A 19,950-nucleotide genomic window follows, 5' to 3' on the forward strand; every position below is an offset into this window, starting at 1 on the left:
CCCCCACCTCAAGCTCCAGTCACGCCACAGTCACAACATCACACCACTTCTCGTGCCTCTGCGCCTTTGCCTGTGGGTCACACTCCTTTGCTTCTTCATTAGGATGAAGCTGCTTCATGCTAATCTCTACTCCTCCATCAACATTCAGTTAATTGCAGTTATCAACTCCCCCCAACACCTTCTCTGCTATCTCCTTACCACCCCCCCAGTCCCAGTTGAGGGTGCGTGCTCCCACAGGTGCCCCACACACACCCCTAGCAGAGCAGATCCCACCACCTCCGAGCTGTGCCACCCACGCCAAATGACTTAATCTCTGAATTTCCATTTATTCACCTGTAGAATATTTGCAGACTATCCGCATGTAGAATATAAAACAATCCCTAACCCAGAAAAGGCACTCAATGCATGGTAGCTACTATTATTACCAGTATTCTGTACGAAAATTGTCCGTTTACTTTTCCTTCTGCTCCCAGACTTTGAGAATACAGACTGTATAATATAATACATATATATTACGTGTATATGTATTGTACATATAATACATGAGCATTTGACAAAGATTTGTCAAATGAACAAGGCCAGAGTAAATCTGTCCAATGAAGCAAGTTCTAATAAGCACAGGAGAATAAAAAGGCCTCAAAAGACTAATCATGAAGTTGCAGAATTTTCACACTGCTCTTTGTCTACCCAGTTTACTAATACAGAACCTCAAAAGCAACACGTAACATAGCATTTTCAGAAGAGAGCAGATTTGTCATTGAGACTGAAGCTGTTGCTAACCAAAGAAAAAGGCCCACCGCCACAAGGGGACGCGTTACCATTACCATGTGCCAGCCGCTGGCTCTGCGCGGCCTCAGGGCTGCGCTCGTGTTCTGGGACAGCAGGCAGGCCGGCAACGAGGTCAAGGTCGTCGAGCAGAATCACAGAAGGCTGCCTCCATGCCGCCTCTGAGAAAGCCAGCTCCAGGGTTTTTTGTATATTTTCAAGCCTTTTCCCTTAATATGCAAGATATGAAATGGTTTTAATGTTATTTCAGGGCTGGTAAGTTCCGGCTGCCCTTTTGAGAGCATAAGAAAAGCTCAATATTGATTTAACTATGAAAATTTGAGCCATATTTTGTTAATATACCAATCACTAAAATCTGTTAATCATTAACATGGCTTCAATTAATACAGCCTCAACGGACTCAGTAAAGTACTGAATTTTATAAAACAGAAAAAAGGAATATGCTACTGTAAGTCCTGCATGTATGTATTCCTACCTGGCCTTATTCCACAGAAAATTTCAGATGGCATACAACAAAACAGTAAAATAAAAGCAGGATGTGGAAAAACATAAATAAGAGAGTAGGGGCTCAAGATTCAGATAAACGTAAATGTAGCTGTCCAGAGATCCTAGAGTTGCCATATTTGACTCATACATGGGCTTTAAACTTCCTGGTGAATTACCAACTTTTAATTTTCAAAGAGCAGAAAACACACAAATTCATAAGCCAATATAAAGAGTTCCTCTTACTTAGGTCTACAACAAAATTTTCACATGAAGCTTCTAGTAGGACTCTGAGAGATGGACAGTCTCTCTAAAGCCACCTTTGCAGCATACGAAGTAGTGGGTTTTCGAAGGCTATTTCTTAGTTTCTTACCATATACTAGATAAAATACACAAACACACACAGAGCATGGGACTAACTGGGATGACATGGCAGAGGCAGCCAAGGGGGAAAAAAGTTATTCAAAATAAAATCTTTCTGATCTTGTTTTTTAAACAAATAGGTAATAAGCAGTAAAGACTTAAAAAGTACAAAAGTATACATGGTAAATTGTAACTCTCCTCTTCACTGTCCACAGCCACCGTTCCCTGCCTCACACCCAGAGTTTCTCTAGCAATTCAGGGATAATTTATACCCATTAGAGTACACCTTAGCTACTAACTTTCTCAGAATGGTCTAAGCTGGCATTTCCAGGAATACAGTCTACAAAGAGTTTAGGCTAGAAAAAAAAGGAGAGGGCCTCCATCAAGTATGGAGAGTTTAAAAAGTTTTGCTGAAAATATTAGAAAGCCAAAGATTTCATATTTCCAAAGAATTTCAATGACTAACAGAACAATTAAAAATTAGATATTCCCATTTACTAGATGAACAGCATTAAATAACATTTCTGTCCTCCTAGCAAAAAAAGAGTTTTAAGTAGAGTGCTCATACCTCGTAAAGCTTTACAGTCAACTATCTCCACGTGGGCATCAAATATGTCAGATGCTTCTTTACAGACCGCCTTGGCTAAAGTTGATTTTCCAGTGCCCTAGAAAATAATTGTTTCATAAGTAATACATTCAATCACAGAAATAGCTTCTGTTACCGTGGCAACCACCAGGATTCAGCCTCACTGATCAAGTGTACACTACACAATGTTCTATGTCTGTTAAATCTCAATAAAGCTAGGGGAAATCGAAGGAAAAGGAGAAAAGGAAAGAAAGCCTGCATCCCTGGAGCTCTAGGATCAGATTACAGTGGGTGACATTCAGTATAAAGTAAACTAACAGGAAGGAGTGAAAATCTGGACTCAGGAAGTTTTAAGAGCACTGCAGGGTAAGTGGGAAAGAATTATTTCCTAAATACATATTCAAGTCAAAGAAAAACACATAATATTCTGCGAAGAAGCCAGAAGGCTCCAGCTTCCCAGCCTTCATAGAAGGATTCAAGGAGTACAGAAACACAGGCAAAGTTAACAGAGAACAACCCAATCTCAGGAATATAAGCCCCCCCAAAAGGGGCATTTCCCACTCCAATTCCAACCTCAATTGGTACTGACACTAAAAATAATAAATTGCTTTGAGAAAGTAAAACATTTATATACCAGTCTAGTTGCTGTGTGAGAAAGGGAGGTGTTACTAAAATGACTTTTGTTTCAAGCTGTTAGAAGCTGGATGTATCCTATGTTCATTATAGGGCACTGATAGAAAATAACATCTATTCGTTTTTATAATTTGTTAAAACAATCACTAATACTTAATTTTTTTACTTTTAAAAACAGGCAATGTTTCGTTATTTACTAGAAGGGAGTAATGTGAACATTAAATAATTTTTCTAGAGAAATGAAACCCATTCCCATTTAATTTCAACTATTTTTAATGGAAAGCATTTATTACCCACTTTCCTATTATCTAAATTAACTGTAATTTTAATTCAGTTTCTTGGTCATTTACAGTATTACTGTGACCACCAATTGGTGTACCACATACCCTAGCCCTCAGAGACGCTTAAGGTGGGCAGAACTGTTTGTTTTTATATAAAGTGACTCCAGACTATATAGGGTTTGATCCAATGTGCATATTTTTTCAAGTAAAAGCTTTATTTTTTTTTCCTGGTTTATAAAGTAATATGCAAAAAATACAAAATAACTATAAATGCTTGGCAGAGAAAGGTAAAAAATCTTCTGTAATCATCCCACCTCACAGAAGTAACTACAGTCAACCGTTCTCATGCTTCATCTTTCCAGACACTCCCCACATTTTATGTAAATGTATGAAGATGGGATTATTTATGTGGGTTTATGACACATCACTGTCCTCTCTATGGACACGTACAGAGCCACACCAGCTCCCCAGCACACCGCCGCTCTGACACGTACGGGACTGTAACAGGTTCCATACGCCCCTTCCTAAAGCACATTAATGCTGCTTCCAGTTTTTAACTATTACAAGTAAAGCTAAAATAAAAATCCATATGCCTGTTTACTTATTTGTCAGATTACATGTTCAGAATAAATTTCTGAGTGGAATTACTATATCAAAAGGTACACGTTTAAAATTTTGCTGAACATTGCTATAGTGTCCCCTAGAAAGGCTGAACATTGGTAGGTTTTTATCATTCTTTTCATACAGGTTTTCTCCCTCAGCCCACTATTATTTCTTACCCTGGTTGCTTTGTCGAGCTTTAAGAGCCCTGCACCAGTTCTAGTATTTTGTTTTTCAGCACCACGGGCTAGAAAAACGTCCAAGCTTATTATACAAAGTCCGAAATTTGGCAGGCACTCAACAAATAGTACCAACTTTCTAGCTTACAGAATTGCATGTACATTTAAATCAACGGGCTCCAGGGTGCCTCGCTGCCTCAGTCGCTGAGCACACAACTCTTGATCTTGGGGTCATGAGTTCACGCCCCACAGTGGAGGTAGAGAACACTTAAAAATAAAAAATCCCTAGGGGCGCCTGGGTGGCTCAGTCGTTAAGCGTCTGCCTTTGGCTCAGGGCGTGATCCCAGGGTCCTGGGATCGAGCCCCACATCAGGCTCCTCTGCTGGGAGCCTGCTTCTTCCCCTCCCACTCCCCCTGCCTGTATTCCCTCTCTCGCTGGCTGTCTCTCTCTCTCTGTCAAATAAATAAAATCTTTAAAAAATAAATAAATAAAAAATCTCTAAAAAAAAAAAAAAAAATCAAGTCAGTGCTCTCCAAAGAATAAAGAAATTAGGGGATATAAGTCCCCTGTCGTAATCATTTTGCTTAGTCGGAGGGCCTTCTCCTCACATAAAGTAATTCACATTTGTTTAATAGCACTTTTCAATTTACAAAGTGCTTTCACTTATATTGTTTCCCTTAAGTGAGGCTAATCCCAAGAAGGCGGATAAGAAACCGAGAACCTGCCTGAGGTCACAGACAGTAAGTACATGACAGGGGTGGGACTCAAATCCAGGTCTTCTCTGCTTGTTCTTCCCATTAACCATGCTACCGCTAGGTGACATGGGGCAGTCTCGTTTCTGAGTCAATAGAATATTGTTTTTTCAAAATAAATACTCTACAATGATGATGCATTTTGAAATCTGACACAGAAAATCTAGAAACCACATGGAATAGTTGTTATATGTCACCAGCCTTGCACACCTGGGATAAATCCCACTTGATCATGGTATATAATTCTTTATATACATTGATTGATTTGATTTGATAATATTTTGTTGAGGATTTCTGCATCTATGTTCATGAGAGATATTGGTCTGTAGTTTTCTCGTAATGCCTTTGTCTGGTTTTGGTATTAGGGTGATGCTGGCCTCAAAGAATGAGTTAGGAAGTATTCCTTTTGCTTCTATCCTCTGAAAGAGATTATAGAAAATGGTGTAATTCCTTCTTTATGTGTTTGATAGTATACACCAGTGAACCTATCTGGGCCTAATGCCTTCTGTTTTATAAGGCTATTAATTATTGATTCAATTTCTTTACTAGATACAGATCTTTTTATATTGTCTGTTTCTTCTTGTGTTGAGTTTTGGGAACTTGTGTCTTTCAAGGAATTGGTCCATTTATTTAAGATCCTTATCAAATTTGTGGGCATAGAGTTGTCCATGACTATTACTACTTTATTTTCCTTTTAATATTTACAGAATCTGTAGTGATGTCCCCTCTTTGATTTCTGATATTACTAATTAGTGTCTTTTTTTTCTTAGACTAGCTAGAGGCTTATCAATTTTATTAATCTTTTCAAAGAACCAGCTTTTGGTTTCACTGATTTTCTCTACTAATTTCCTGTTTTCAATTCACTGATTTCTGCTCGAATTCTTATTATTTCTTTTTTTCTGCTTACATTGGATTTAATTTGCTCTTCTTTTTCTGGTTTCCTATGGGGGGGCACTTTGGTTATTAGAGTAGTTGCTACATTTTAAATAAGAATCAGAAGAAAGCAACTGGGCCAGTAACAGGGAAAAAAGTTGTTTTACTGGAGTTAAAAGTGAATGGAATTGAAAAAGCCTTAAAATTTTGAAATGAACAAAAGAACAAGGACTCACAAAGACCACACTGTACCCCTGAGAACAATACTGCATTGGCAGAGAATAAAACTGTAAGCCCTTAAAAGGGCAGGGAAACTCTAGCAAAACTGATGAAGATTAAAGAGAAGACACAAATCACCAAGATTAGGAAATGGCCCATCACAACAGATCCCACAGCCATTCAAAGGATAGTAAAAGGAAGAGTACCAACAACTTTATGCTCATAAATTTGACAACTTAGGAGAAATGGACCAATTCCTTGAAATTACAAACTAGTGAATGTCTGCCAAGGTGAAATAGACAATTAAGGAAATTCAATTTATAATTAAAAAGTTAGGGGCGCCTGGGTGGCTCAGTAGGTTAAGCGTCTGCCTTCGGCTCAGGTCATGATCCCAGGGTCCCAGGATAGACCCTGCGTCAGTCTCCCTCCCCAGTGGAGAACCTGCTTCTCCCTCTCTCTCTCTCAGATAAATTTTAAAAAATACTAAAAAAAANNAAAAAAAAAAAAAAAAAAAAAAAAAAAAAAAAAAGGTAAAGGTGAAGAAATCTCCACGCCCAGATGTTTTCACTGGAGATTTTTACCAGACATTTAGGAAGAATGAACACCAACATTAGACAATCTCTTCCGGAAGGAATACTTCTCAACTCATTTTATGAGGCCAGTATTACCCCAAGAGCAAAACTAGACAAAGACAGTACAAAAACAGGAAACTATAGGCTAATATCGCTCATGAATTTAGATGTAAAAATCTTCAACAAAATATTAACAAACAGTGGAGCACCTGGTTGGCTTAGTCAGAAGAGCACGGAACTCTTGGTCTTGGGGTTGTGAGTTTGCGCCCCATGTTGAGTGTAGAGATTACTTAAATAAAAAAAGAAACTGGGGCACCTGGGTGGCTCAGTTGGTTAAGTGTCTGACTCTTGGTTTTGGCTCAGGTCATGGTCTCAGGGTTGTGAGCCTGAGCCCCGTGTCGGGCTCCCAAGCCTGTTTCTCTCCCTCTCCCTCTGCCCCTCTCCCCTTTCCTGCACCTGTGCACGTGTGCATGCTTTCTTTCTCTCTCTCAGGTAATCTTAAAAACAAAAAACAAAAAACTTAAAGGGTATTAGCAAACTCAGCAATGTGTACAAAGAATAACATACCACAACCAAGTGGAATTTATTACAGATATGTAAGGCTGGTTCAATATTTGAACATTAATCAACCTTATCAACATCCTAAAAAACAAAAATCATACAATCCTATCAACTGGCACACAAAAAAGGCAGGGAGCACATTACCTTTTTCATCTTATTCATCACCACTTTCTAAATTTCCAAAGCAAATGACGCCTTCCCATATCTTGTATTAACCACCCTGTATAACAGATGATCAAAACCCAAAGAGAGAAAAATAGACGTGATTAGTGAAATGGACACATTTTGACCACATACCTTTCCTCCTGTGAATAAAAGGGCTCCATTCCTAAGTCCCGCCACTAGGGACATCAGCTGTCGAGACAAAGGGCGTCCCAGGAGGCTATGAGTGATGTGTTCCATGGAGGAGACACCTAAGGAATTCACTCCTCTGCAAAATATATACATTGTTGCATGACGAAACACTGAAGCGGGATAAAATCCAGCTGTGAAAAATTCTGAAACTTTCCTTCCCAGGCCAGTTAATGATTTTTAAAAGAGTAATAGGTGGGAATTTTCCCTTACTTGAAAGTATACTGAATTAATGCCAAATCTGAGTTATAGATTTAAAAATTAGTTTTATTACTTTCAAACATGTACAGAAGTTTTATCTTAACAGGACATCTTTAGGAATTTGTCTGAACATACACGAACACTCCTCTCAAAATGAGTTTTGGTTTGGTAATCAACATAATCATAAATGAGTGCATTTGAAGTGTTAGGATAACTGAAGACTTATTTCCTCTTTAACTCGGCCTTTGAAATCCAGTTTCAATTTGTAGATTATACAAGCATGAACTTCAACCTACTTCTTGACTCTAGCACTTTCTTTCAGATAATATAAATTCTTAAAATCAGAGTCTAAAGAGATTTTACTTTCAACATGAATATTATGCTGTATTTAAACACTGTTACTTTACAGTTTAATCCTTTTACTGGAACACTTACAAATTATACTATTACAGGAAATCAAATCACTACTACTACAACTACCAAAAGCCTCGGTGAAGAATTCAAAGATGTACTGTTTATAGGAGAGTCTCATATTGCATAAGAGATAAATTAAGAGGAGGATCTTTTCAGACTTGTTTGATTTCAAAAGTTGAGGAAGACACAAATAATCCCAATTAGTACATTAATAAGATAGCTGAAGGAATAACTTAATTTGAAATATTTTTAAACATTCAAATAATCTTTTTTGGATTTAACATTTAAAATAAAGGTATTAGTTCTAAGAATTATTGTTTTATTTAAGCACATATGATCTGATTCATATCCAGTTGCTTCCTTCTCACAAATCAAAACTCAAAGCAAAATTTCTAATAAGCTTCAGCCTTTTATGTAGTTACCTGAGACAAAGCAAATTACCAAGCGAGGTGTGAAAACAGAAACAATCCTTGAAAAAATATCTACTAAGACATTATTAAGATTATTCAATGTCATTAACATCTACTTTAATGTTCATATATAAAAACCCTGCCAGAGATAATGTCAAACATGGCTGTAAACATACTAGTTTGGCCAGAACTTCTTACCCCAAGCAGTTCAGCTTTAAAAAAGGAAGAATAAAGTCAATGTCCTCACTGTTTTCTTCTTTTACCATAGGATCTAGAAGGACCTACAGTAGCAAGGAAAAATCAGTTTTACATTTCAAAGTTCTATCTTTGGCCTGTTTTTCTCAGGTCCCAGGAAACGGAATCACTGATTCTGTTACACAGAGAGAAAAGACACATTGTGCATGCAAGATCATTACTCAAAATAGCCTTCGCAACATACTTTAGTCAACCAAGGAACGTAAATATTTATGGTCAACAGGCAGTAAAGGAGGTCATCTCCTTCATGCACTTTACGGACACATCTTTGTTTGCAATTTTGATGTGTGTCATATTTACTCTTCACAATTCTTACATTTCTCTGTCCTCTGAATGGTATTCTTTCGATTTTATCTCAAAAGCAGACAATGTCTGGTTCCCGACCATTCAAATTCTAAGCGACTAGAGCATCTTCAGTTCTCTAACAACAAGAGTGAATATCCTCACGAAAACCTAATATTCTAAAAAGACCACTTATAAAATCCTTCTGGAAGAAAAGTGATCTGATAATATTTGTGAAGAGTTGAGAATTTAAGAACTGCCAAAATAATATGGGTTATTGCAAATACTGGTTACAGCAAAGCACAAGTAAAAATAGGAGCTTAAAAAAAAACAAACTCCTAAAGCGAAGTTTTCCTTTGTTTCAATGCTAGAATCATTTGAAACCATGACCCATCTGCCAGTTAACACAATCAATTCTATTCTTGAAACTTAACTGTGCATTGATTTTAAGTTTAGGATAAATCAATTTGCTTAGATAAATTAAAGAGACTATACAATAAAATATTTTAAATCAAGTTATTCCTTACTCTTATCATTCATGTTTCTAACATACTTCAGGAAGCAAAGTCTTACAGGTAAACTCATACTTTATTATTGATCCCATGTGACAAATATTATTTCATTAAATATTCAATAGTATGCGATTACTTGGATTGTGGTCTTCTGCAGCAGACTGGCACTCAACAAAAAAATGTTTTCTTTTTCTTTTTCCCAAGAATGAACTACACTTAGAGAAAACTCCTTCAATCCTATAAAAAAAAAAAAAAAGTAATCAATGTAGAGTTAGCACTGAAACGGAGATGAAATAATTTAAGATTTAAATTTATTTAAATTTAAATAAAGGCATTCTTCGATATGTAAAATCTACCACTTACTTATCATGATATTTCCTGTTCACACGTACAACAGGTTGGAAAAACAATGAAAACTTCTTCCATAGGAAAAAATATAAAAATAACAAGATTTACCCACCATCTTTAATTCTCAGCTTAATGTATTCTTCCTCTGATATTATCAAAGGAAGCGTGGTGGTAGTACACTGCTGCAGCCACGAAGAGAACACAGCTCTTACGTCTTCTCCACTTACATCGTTAGGCTGCCAGAGCAAAGGGAGGAACAGTAATGAATTATCCAAATACCTAACTGAATATTAACATCGTTAGCTTAACACCTTGTCTTGCTAATACTATGTAAACCTTGAGACAGCTGATGCACCTTCAAGAAGCCTCTTAAGCTCTCTGAGCCTTGCTTGCCTCATGCGAGCACTGTAAGATGGCGTCCCTAGGAGGGACTAGCCGATTAAGTCGATCACAGCACACCCATTCGGCAACAGTCTGGCACAAGTGATCACATGTGCTAGTTCAAGATGCAATCAGCCTGGCATGACCATTCATTATCTGTGTGACTGAGGGCAAATTAATAAAACTGTCTGAACCGCAGTTTATTAATCTATTAAATGGGAACAACTAAAAATAAATAATTAAAAAAAATTTTTTTAAAAGCAAACCTCACCAACAAAACCAGGAAGAATGTTCCTATTTATAGGCACAGATTTGGGATTTAACACTACAGGACAAGGAGGGCAGTGCAGCCTGAAGAAACATTTACAGGGGCACCTGGGTGGCTCAGTCGGTTAAGCATCCGCCTCTTGATTTCGGCTCAGGTCATGATCTCAGGGTAATGAGATCAAACCCCACATAGGGCTCCATACCGGGCATGGAGCCTGCTTAAGATTCTCTCTCTCCCTCTCCTTTTGTCCCTCCACTCACCCTCTCTCCCACTCCAAAAAAAAAAAAAATTTTTACAGAGGTGGTGAAATTTTAAACACTCCTTATCTCTATGACCAGTGATACACGTACCATGATTTGGCTCACTGAATAACCATTCCAATCCCATTCTCCCTTGCCTCCCTCCATTACAGAGGTGGGAAAGAAAACTCCCTTTCCAGCCTGGAGCTGTGTGTGCATACGTGTACATGTGCATGTGCCTGCATTCTGACCAATGGTGTGCAATCAGCAATCGTTGGGAAGGGCTTCTCCTCCTAGTCAAAAGGTAGAGAAACCTCGCAAAGAAAAGGCTTTCGCTTTATGCCTTTCCTTCTGCTGCCAAGAATGCAGATGTGATGCCTATTAGTACAGCAAATGCCTTGCATCTAAGAGGAGGAAAGTTACAGGCTAAGGATGGCAGAAAGACCAAAAGAGCCTAGATCCCTGATGACATAGTTTAACCGCTATGAGCTCCTCCAAACTCCTTTGTACGTGAGAAAAATAGGCTCTTTATATGCTAAAGTCATTTTTTTTCCTGTTAAGCAGGCCACAGTGGTGATATACTCAATAAGTACAATGTTAATAAACTGTTCAAAAGGTATGAAGAAATTCTAAGAAAAACACTATTAATTTTTAAAGTTTTTAAATCAGAATTAAGTTTTTAAAACCTATTTGAAGCTAAAAACAGGAATACCCAAAAATTCATGTAGAAAAGATCATTAATATCTGCTTAGAGAAATAAACCTCTATTCATTCCACCACTTCTCAACTTGTCCATTTCTGTTCTCTTTATTTGGAGTCCAGCAGAGCTCTGGTGATTAAGCTCAGTTTAGAACTTGATCACTACAAAAAGGAGGCTAAACTAAGTACAGGCATTGCTTTCATACTCTTAAAGATCACAGAAATAGTCTGTTTGCATATTACTGGGCAATGGGATTAAAGACCTAAAGCAAGGGCCCCTGGCTGGCTCGGTCAGTACAGCAAGGCACTCTTGATCTCTGGGTCCTGAGTTTGAGCCCCACATGCCAGGCAGAGTTTACTTAACAAAAAGATATACCTAAAATCAAGACTTGAAGAATCAGAAAGCAACTCACAGTTCTTCTAGAATCAAACATTCTTATGTCCTAAGAGATATAACCAGCCCAGAGAAACCCACCAGTGTCCTAAAGCTTCCACTAAAATAAGCAACTCAGGATTAAGAAAGGAATTTTGTAGTAATGTCCTATTACTGAGACAAAAAAAACCTTGTTTGTTTTTTTTTTTTCACGAGACCTAACTTTTGAAAAATACCAAGATTAACTAAAAAGTTAACACTAGAAATCACTGTGCACCATTCTGCCAAGGTGTTAAATGTTCAGTTACATACTGTTACGGAAATGGCATTTATTCTATTTGTTTTCCACTTTTCCAGTATATAAGTTATCTTATCTGGGGTTTCATCAACTAGAAAGTTGTGTTAAAATGGTTCTTCCATGATATAATGACCCTCATGATCCGAAAGATCTGAAAGTATCATCTGAATAATCACAGAAAAATCAAATCCTGTCTGCAGTTTTAAAACCTGTAACACAATAATTTTCCTGTATCGCAGTTCTCTGGGAACCAGTAAACTAATCTGGCACAGGTGACACAACCCTGTTAATGAGCGCTCTAGCACTTTCAGGCTGCAGTATCAACACTGAAACAACATGGGGAAATTTTTTTTTAAAATTACATGGAGTAGGAAAAATATCTATCTTTTAAAAGCCAAATTATCAGGGTACCTGGTGGCTGAGTCAGTGGAGCATGCAAGTCTTGGTATTGGGGTCGTGAGTTCAAGCCCCACTTTGGGCATAGAGCTTACTTAATAAATAAAAAAAAAAGCCAAACTATCCATATTTGCATTGGCATAATATACATAATATGTGTGCTGCTTATTAAACACTTCTTGGTATCTCAAAAAGTTAAACAGAATTACCAACTCAGGGTGCCTATGTGGCTCAATCGATTAAGCGTCTGGCTCTTGATTTGGGCTTAGGTCATGATCTCAGGGTTGTGAGACTGAGCCCATGTCCGGCTCCGTGCTGCGCGTGGGGCCTGCTTAAGATTCTCTCTCCCTTCCCCCCCCCACCCCCCACTCTCCTTTCTCTGAAAAAAAAAAAAAAAAAAAGATATAGCATCTCAACTCCAAGGTATATACCCAAAATAACTCAAAGCAGGGACTCAACAGATACTTGTATACTAATGTCCGTAGCAGCAACATTCACAATATCCAAAAAGGTGGAAACAACCCAAGGGTCCATCCACAGATGAATGGACAAACAAAATGAGGTATACACAAAATGAGGTATACAATGGAATATTATCTCGCCATAAATAGGAACAAATACATTCTACAACCTGGATGAGCCTTAAAAACATGTTAAGTGAAATAAGCCAGATGCATGGGACAAATATCATAGGATTCCACTTAAGAATTTCTTCTAAGAAATATCTAGAACAAGCAAATTCATAGACAGAATATCGATTACATAATGGTTACCAGGAGCCAGGAGTGGAGGGGATGGGGATTATTGCTTAATGGGCACAGAATTTCTGTTTGGGGGCTAGAAAAGTTTTGGAAATAGGGGGTGGTGATGATTGCATATAATGAATGTAATTAATGCTGAATTGTACACTTAACAATGGTTAAAATAGCATTTCATTAGATACAGTTTACCACAACAAAATAAAACAGACTTCTTTGCCCTTCTAGGAAAAAAGAATACAACATTCTTATTACTTGGCCGAAGCAACTAGAAATTTTACATGACATGTAAAACAACTGTGATATAACATAAATATGAACTCACTAAGTTTTCTCTAGGTTGTAATTTTAGAGATCTTGGAATTTTAGGGGTAATTTCCACTGGAGTTATTCTGACTACTGCATGCATTTCTATATTTAGCCTCTTTCTCAGGTCATCTGGAATCTGAAATTGAAAAATAAATAGAAATAAATATGTGAAAACTTGATTTAAAAATATTCCATAGCATACATATTGTTATTAACCTCTATGAACTCAGGTAAATTGGTGGAAGTTACCATGATTTGTAAGCGTAACCAGATGGATAGTCAGGCACTGTTGTATCACAAACATTTCCACTTTCCCCCTTCCTTTCTTTCTCCCACACCCTCTTCCGAATGAGATCCATCAACCTGGGTCTCTCAAGGCAAGGCTGCTTGAGGACTGCCACTCCTCCATGCCCGTGGCTGCCAACCTCCCACGTGGAGCGGGAGGTGCGGGCTCCTCGCTGCCATATTACATGGTCTCTAGGCTTCTACCTGGCACTCTTCACCCTGTCCTCACCATATGTTTTCAAGGAAAAAAACTAGTATTCCTGTCAAATGGCAGAACCATAAACAGAAAAGAGAAATCCTAACAAGGTCAGTGTTAGACATTTTTATTTTGAAGATGCAGCAGGATCTCCTTAACTAGGAGTTAAGAACTAATGGAAAATAACGAGCTGATGCTCTGAAATTTTAGAAAAGGATGTAGGCCAAAGAGATGCAAACTCTGTAAGCAGCCAGCACAGAGGTCAGAGGTGAAACTGGCAATAGAAGAAATCTACAAAGGAGACTCCCTTCCTGTCCTATTTTTCTTCCTTGTCCTAATAATTTCCTCCCTTTCTCACCATGAAGTCTCACTTCACAATGGCTCAGATTAAGTTCAAATAAAAGGGGCTGATGACTCGTTCCACATAAACTAAGCATTACTATCTGAGGCCAGGACAAGAAGGTGGACACTGGTTGCTCTCCATCCCTTCACAGTCCCACAGTTAAAGAGTAGATTCCAGCAGGGTAAGCACCTTCTGGGTACACGCCAATCCAGGTGCCCCCTCACACTATGGGTCTCTCCCTACATGGGCATTGCCCCCAACACAAAGCAAGTCCTTCCTTGGCTTTCGGGAACCAGGGAACAAACCTTCTGCAGGTATTAAAGATGTGAGGCTTCGTAAGGCACCCCATGCTAAGTGAGAACCCGAGAGTCAGCCCGCCTGGGTGTGAATCCTAGTTGTACTTACTATGCAAACTCAGGCAAGTAATTCTGACCTCTCTGCGCCTGTATCTTATAGCTTAAGTTTCCTTAAACAGAAAATATACACAATCTTCACCCAAACAAGGACTTTACCTTGCAATCAGAAATGTGTCCCTGCAGGGACTTTCGACACTCCTATTATCCTGATTTGCAAACTGTATACAAAACGTTATTCTAATTCATAATTTGGAGAATTTCAAGCAACACGAAATTGCTTTCTCCCTAATAATACATTTTATACTGACCCAGACTTTCCCAAGATGCAGAGCTTCTACAGTTTTGGTGTATTTGATGGCATTCTTCAGCTCCTCCAGTCCATTCCAGACTACTGGCAGCACACACGCCTTAGCAGCTTCTTGACCGCGGTCCGAGGTGATTGGTTTCTGATCTAGTGGTTCTAAGGGCTGCTTCTCGTTTTCAAGTGACAGGACATTTTGCTTTGTTTTACTTTGCTGCTGCTTTGGAGAAAGTAGTTTAATTAGCTTTCCGTAGGTCACAGTAAAGCTGGGCTCCATACCAAAATATTCCTGGTCCCACGGAAATACGTGAACGGCACAGTGTTTGTGAAACTCCGAAGCTGCTGTTGCATCACACACACTGGGAGGCTGTGATTTGCACACTCTGAAAATATTGTCTAGGGGAACAACTTTGGACTGCATAGTTTTGAATGCATTCATTTCAGTTAAACCCCAGGAGAGCTCTGGTTTCTTCTCAGACCCAAAAGAAAAAATACTTCCTATCATAGTCCATAAGCTTGGCACGGATGGTGAGTCAGCTGTAACCTCTGAATCTGTCTTATTAGACCCAGTGACTGTCAATCCTTTTTGATCTCCTCCATAATTACGAAATTTCCCCTGTGCGTTATCTGCTTTTGCAAACGTATTCTCCTTGGCTTGGCGGGTCTTCGGCTGAATAAGGAGTTTAGTGTCGATTTCCAGCCTTCCATAAGCAGCGGCTGGCATTAGTGCGACTGTGTGGAAAAGAAAGCTCATTAGTACATGTTCACCTCTGCTGTGGACTCACTACTATGGTGTAGAACACAATGGAAAACATAATAGCACCTACCAATTTGGATAAATATGTAAGTCTGTTGATCAACCCAGACAGGAAAAATGGCTCTTGGGAAAACTATTCGAATTTGATCCAGAAGATGCTGTTCAAGAGAAGCAGCATGCAGCTCCTACAACCAACAAACAAAAAGATGTATTCACTTTACCTTTTGTCGTTCCGTGTCTAGAAAAGAAATCAATCACTAGGTGGCACACCTGAAACTAAGGTAACACCGTGTGTCAACTATACTTCACTTGTAAACAAACTATGTTGAAGTAGTTTAACCTCAAACTGCGCTAGTTCTCACTGTGTTTTCTTTACCAGTATCTCCCAGTCATCTGCTGAGAGGGGTTCCACCTCGACTTGTTGACAAGACACCACATGGGAGCACAGCTTGAGAAACACCTGGAAAAAATGGAAAATGTAAAACTATTTTTAAAAGACTTTTTGTATCCCTAGGAAATAAGAAGTTCTCTCTTTAGGTAAGTAATTAAGTGTGAGCGAGTGACTGAGTGCGCATGTGTGCCTGGGTGCGTTGTGGAGACCTCCATCAGACAGATATGAAGCATTTATTCTTAGCTAGGCCTTGATATACTCAACATTTTAGGAAAAAACTGTCTCACGAATAATGATAGAAAAAAGGAAAATATACCCTAGCACAACATATTTTTAAAAAAATAAGGGGCACCTGGGTGGCTTAGCAGGTTAAGTGTCTGCCTTCAGCTCAGGTCAGGATCCCAGGGTCCTAGGATCGAGTCCTGCATCAGGCTCCCTGCTCACTGGGGAGCCTGCTTCTCCCTCTGCCTGCTGCTCCCCCTGCTTGTGCGCTCGCTCTCTCTCTCTCTCTGTCAAATAAATAAAATCTTTAAAAAAACTTAAAAAAAGAGAGAAGTGGGGTGCTTGGGTGGCTAAGTCAGTTAAACATCCAACTCCTGATCTCAGTTCAGGTCTCAATCTCAGGATTGTGAGTCAGGCCCCATACTGGGCTCCCCGCTAGGTGTGGAGCCTACCTTAAAAAATGATAATAAAGATAACCATTAACAAATTTAACTTAAAATGTAAATTAAAATGTAAGAAGAAACAAAAATGACATCAAGTCATGGCTTGATCTAATATATACACACTTTATTATTTCTAAAAGTTTTATGACTGTTAGTTTCATAACTATCCTCAAGCCATGGTGCTTCTAGAAAAGAAAAAAATACAGAGACAGAGATCAGAACCCATTATTTACAAGTATAAACATTCACAGCTAGAAGTAAAGTAGAACAAATGTGCCCTCATTCCGGTCTATGGAAATATATGAAATGCTAGTGTGTCTCAAGCAGCTGGAATCCACTGCCTTACTTTCTTTCCCCCTTTCTATAGGCATTTCTGGGGACTGAAGAGTAAAACCCAAAGCCACCAAGTACTACATGCTCCAGCATGAACCAGCCCTTCCTTCTCTGCTTTTGTGGACTGGAGCTGCATTTCCCCCCAATGCCTCACCATCGGTGAATCTCCCATCAGCATCTCCCAAATACCCTATTTGAAAAGAGTGCTTCTGAGAAAGCACAAAGCAGCTCCTGCCCACCAAGAAGCTATAATCCTGGGTGAGCCAGTCCATGTTGTTCCTATTCCTTGGGCGATAGTGCCTTAGGCACAATACCCGGAGGATCTGCAGAAAATCAGGTAACAGTTCACTCTGAAGCAAACAGGCATTAAAAACACACAGCACTGTCGTGAGGCTGGTGAAGACACCAAGGTTGGGAACAGGAAGCTGGTGTTTCCCACAGGGAAGGACCACATGCTTGAAGAGAGCAGAACTTTAACTATCTATGCAATCCTGGGCAAAACGTTCTATCTCCCCAGGTTTGTAGAGCAAAGCACCAAAGTCAGTGATATCTAGGGTCGCTGTGGTGCTGAAGTTTTAAGATTCTACCAAAGATTTAGGGTAAGCAAAGGACTAATACTAGGCCTATGGACTTTTCATGAGTGGCCTATTCTCATTCTCAAAAACACGCATGAACAAAATTAGTCTGTGTTCAAAACAAGTTAAAAAGATGTGATGCTCTTGGATACTGTTGTGGGAAACTGATAATAGAATGCTGTTTAGTCCCATTTATCAAAATTTTAAATGTGCAGCCCCCTAGACTCTGCAATTCATTTGTAGTATTTCATTACATATCTATATACAGAGACGTTCAATGCATATTGTTTGTAATACATGGAAAGGTATCTCTAATCTATTTTGTGGGGGGAAAACTGCAGAAAATGTATACGATCCCATTCTTTAAATCCTAAAAGTGTACTGAAATCCCAACATACAGTGCACGTTCATTTTGAGGCTGGGGTTAGAGAAAAACATTTTTTTACTTTCAATTGTAAAGTATTTGTAATGAATGTGTATTACTTCTGTAGTTTAAAATATGTAGAAGGGAATAAATTGGTGAATACAATAAAACGAAAACACGGACGTAAGTCCTTCAACTTTGGGGTTTACAACCTAAGCATATTAATTTCATAGGCAAAACAAAAATAGAAAAATAACAACTCTTTTGTTGGATAGTATTTTTTTTTTAATTTTATTTATTTATTTGACAGAGATAGAGACAGCCAGCGAGAGAGGGAACACAAGCAGGGGGAGTGGAAGAGGAAGAAGCGCCTCCAGCAGAGGAGCCCGATGTGGGGCTCGATCCCACAACGCCCGGGATCACGCCCTGAGCCGAAGGCAGACGCCCAACCGCTGTGCCACCCAGGCGCCCCTTGTTGGATAGTATTTTAAAATCAAGTATGACCCTGGAAAGTTAGAAGATTTGCCAGAAACAAATGAAGTTCAATAACAGTAAATAAAACGCAATAATTCATAAAGCAAAAATAATTGCACACAAACAAAATTAGAGAATCTGGAAAGTGAGTAAAATAGAACACAAATTCAAGTAGGGAGCAGACTACAAGATAATGACTTAACAACAGTATACAGTTAACCTGAATATCCTGGACTGGTTACAGTACCATGCAAGTTAGGTGTCATCTCGCCTCCTTAAAAAAAATTAATTTGACTTTTCTTCCCCCCGTTGACTTTCTCTTTAATGTCACATAATATAGCACAGTCATCACATTTCGTACTTACCTGGTCCCCATTTGAGAGTCCAAGTTTCTGACCAACTTGTCTGTTAATTTCAGCCACATTTTCGCCTTGATCACTAAAATGCCTGCCTTCTACCCAGCTCAAGAATGCAGGCTGGTGACCCCAGGCTACTTCTATAGCTTGATTCTATTTATTCAAGAAATAAGAAAGGGGGGGGAGAAATAAGAAAGGAGGGGGTGAGAGTTTTTATATGCTTTTCTCGATTCACATAAAAGATAAACTATTACTGCAACCCATACATACAAAAAGAGTTCTATAGATGGGTGATAGCTCTCTGCTGTGCATATTAGAGCATTTAAAAAGCTATAATCAATTCCAATACCCAAAGCTGGTGATGCAATGAGTAAAAAAAAATACCCTTGTTTTCTTATGATGGCATTACAAATTCATTCAACCATTCCAAAATTCAAAATGGCAATAGGTAGCCAACGAATTGACCTCAATTTTGAGCCATATATATATATATTTTATTTATTTGAGTGCTTATTCTGAATTAATGATCAAAGAAGAAGAAAACCAAACCAGAACATATCTCTGCAGTATCTTTTATAATAGTGAAAAGTTAGGACTGTCTTAAACGTCTATTAACGGGGAAATTATTAAATAAGCTACAAATTTACTATTTTAGTAAAGAATGAGTCAAGTAGAAATATATCATGATCTTTAAAAATGTAACAGCATTTGTTTATTAGAAGAGAATAAATGTACTTGGTAAAAGCACAAAAATTACAAAAACAAGAAGCTAGGTTCCTGTTCCCAGACATAATTACTGTTAATAGTTTCTCACATATACTTCCAGAAATTTTATAATATGCAATAATTTTGAAAGTTATACAACTATGGAATTGTAAGTACAAAAAATCAAAATATAAAATGCATTCTCATTAAGAGCAATTATATAAAATCCGTGTGAAGTTTGCGGCTAAGGACTAAAAAACAATGTTTTCTATGATTAAAGAAATACAAACTCATTATCGAAACCTTAAAAAATATATAAACTTGGAAGGAAAAAAGGAATTACTGATATTCTCTCCACAACAAGACAACCACATTAACAATTTTGTCTATTTCTAGCTAATCCTGTTTTCTATGCAAAATTTTTTAAATAGTTGTATATTTATACTCATGCTTTAGTATCCTTTTC

General features: G+C 38.3%; 1 protein-coding gene across 1 annotated transcript in view; it reads right to left on the minus strand.

Moving 5' to 3' along the window:
• The window catches only part of PEX1 (peroxisomal biogenesis factor 1), a 42,789-nt gene that overhangs the window by 19,507 nt on the left and 3,332 nt on the right, over nt 1-19,950 (minus strand). Inside the window, exons 2-12 of the mRNA XM_002930860.4 lie at nt 18,789-18,932; nt 15,998-16,081; nt 15,692-15,806; nt 14,872-15,596; nt 13,400-13,519; nt 9,775-9,898; nt 9,451-9,551; nt 8,464-8,546; nt 7,187-7,319; nt 2,201-2,297; nt 825-995 (exon numbers count right to left, since the gene is read on the minus strand). Coding sequence (XP_002930906.2) covers nt 825-995; nt 2,201-2,297; nt 7,187-7,319; nt 8,464-8,546; nt 9,451-9,551; nt 9,775-9,898; nt 13,400-13,519; nt 14,872-15,596; nt 15,692-15,806; nt 15,998-16,081; nt 18,789-18,932 — 1,897 coding nt within the window. The remainder of the gene's footprint in view (nt 1-824; nt 996-2,200; nt 2,298-7,186; nt 7,320-8,463; nt 8,547-9,450; nt 9,552-9,774; nt 9,899-13,399; nt 13,520-14,871; nt 15,597-15,691; nt 15,807-15,997; nt 16,082-18,788; nt 18,933-19,950) is intronic.

This window comes from Ailuropoda melanoleuca, chromosome 1 (assembly GCF_002007445.2).
Source record: "Ailuropoda melanoleuca isolate Jingjing chromosome 1, ASM200744v2, whole genome shotgun sequence".
NCBI lineage: Eukaryota > Metazoa > Chordata > Mammalia > Carnivora > Ursidae > Ailuropoda > Ailuropoda melanoleuca.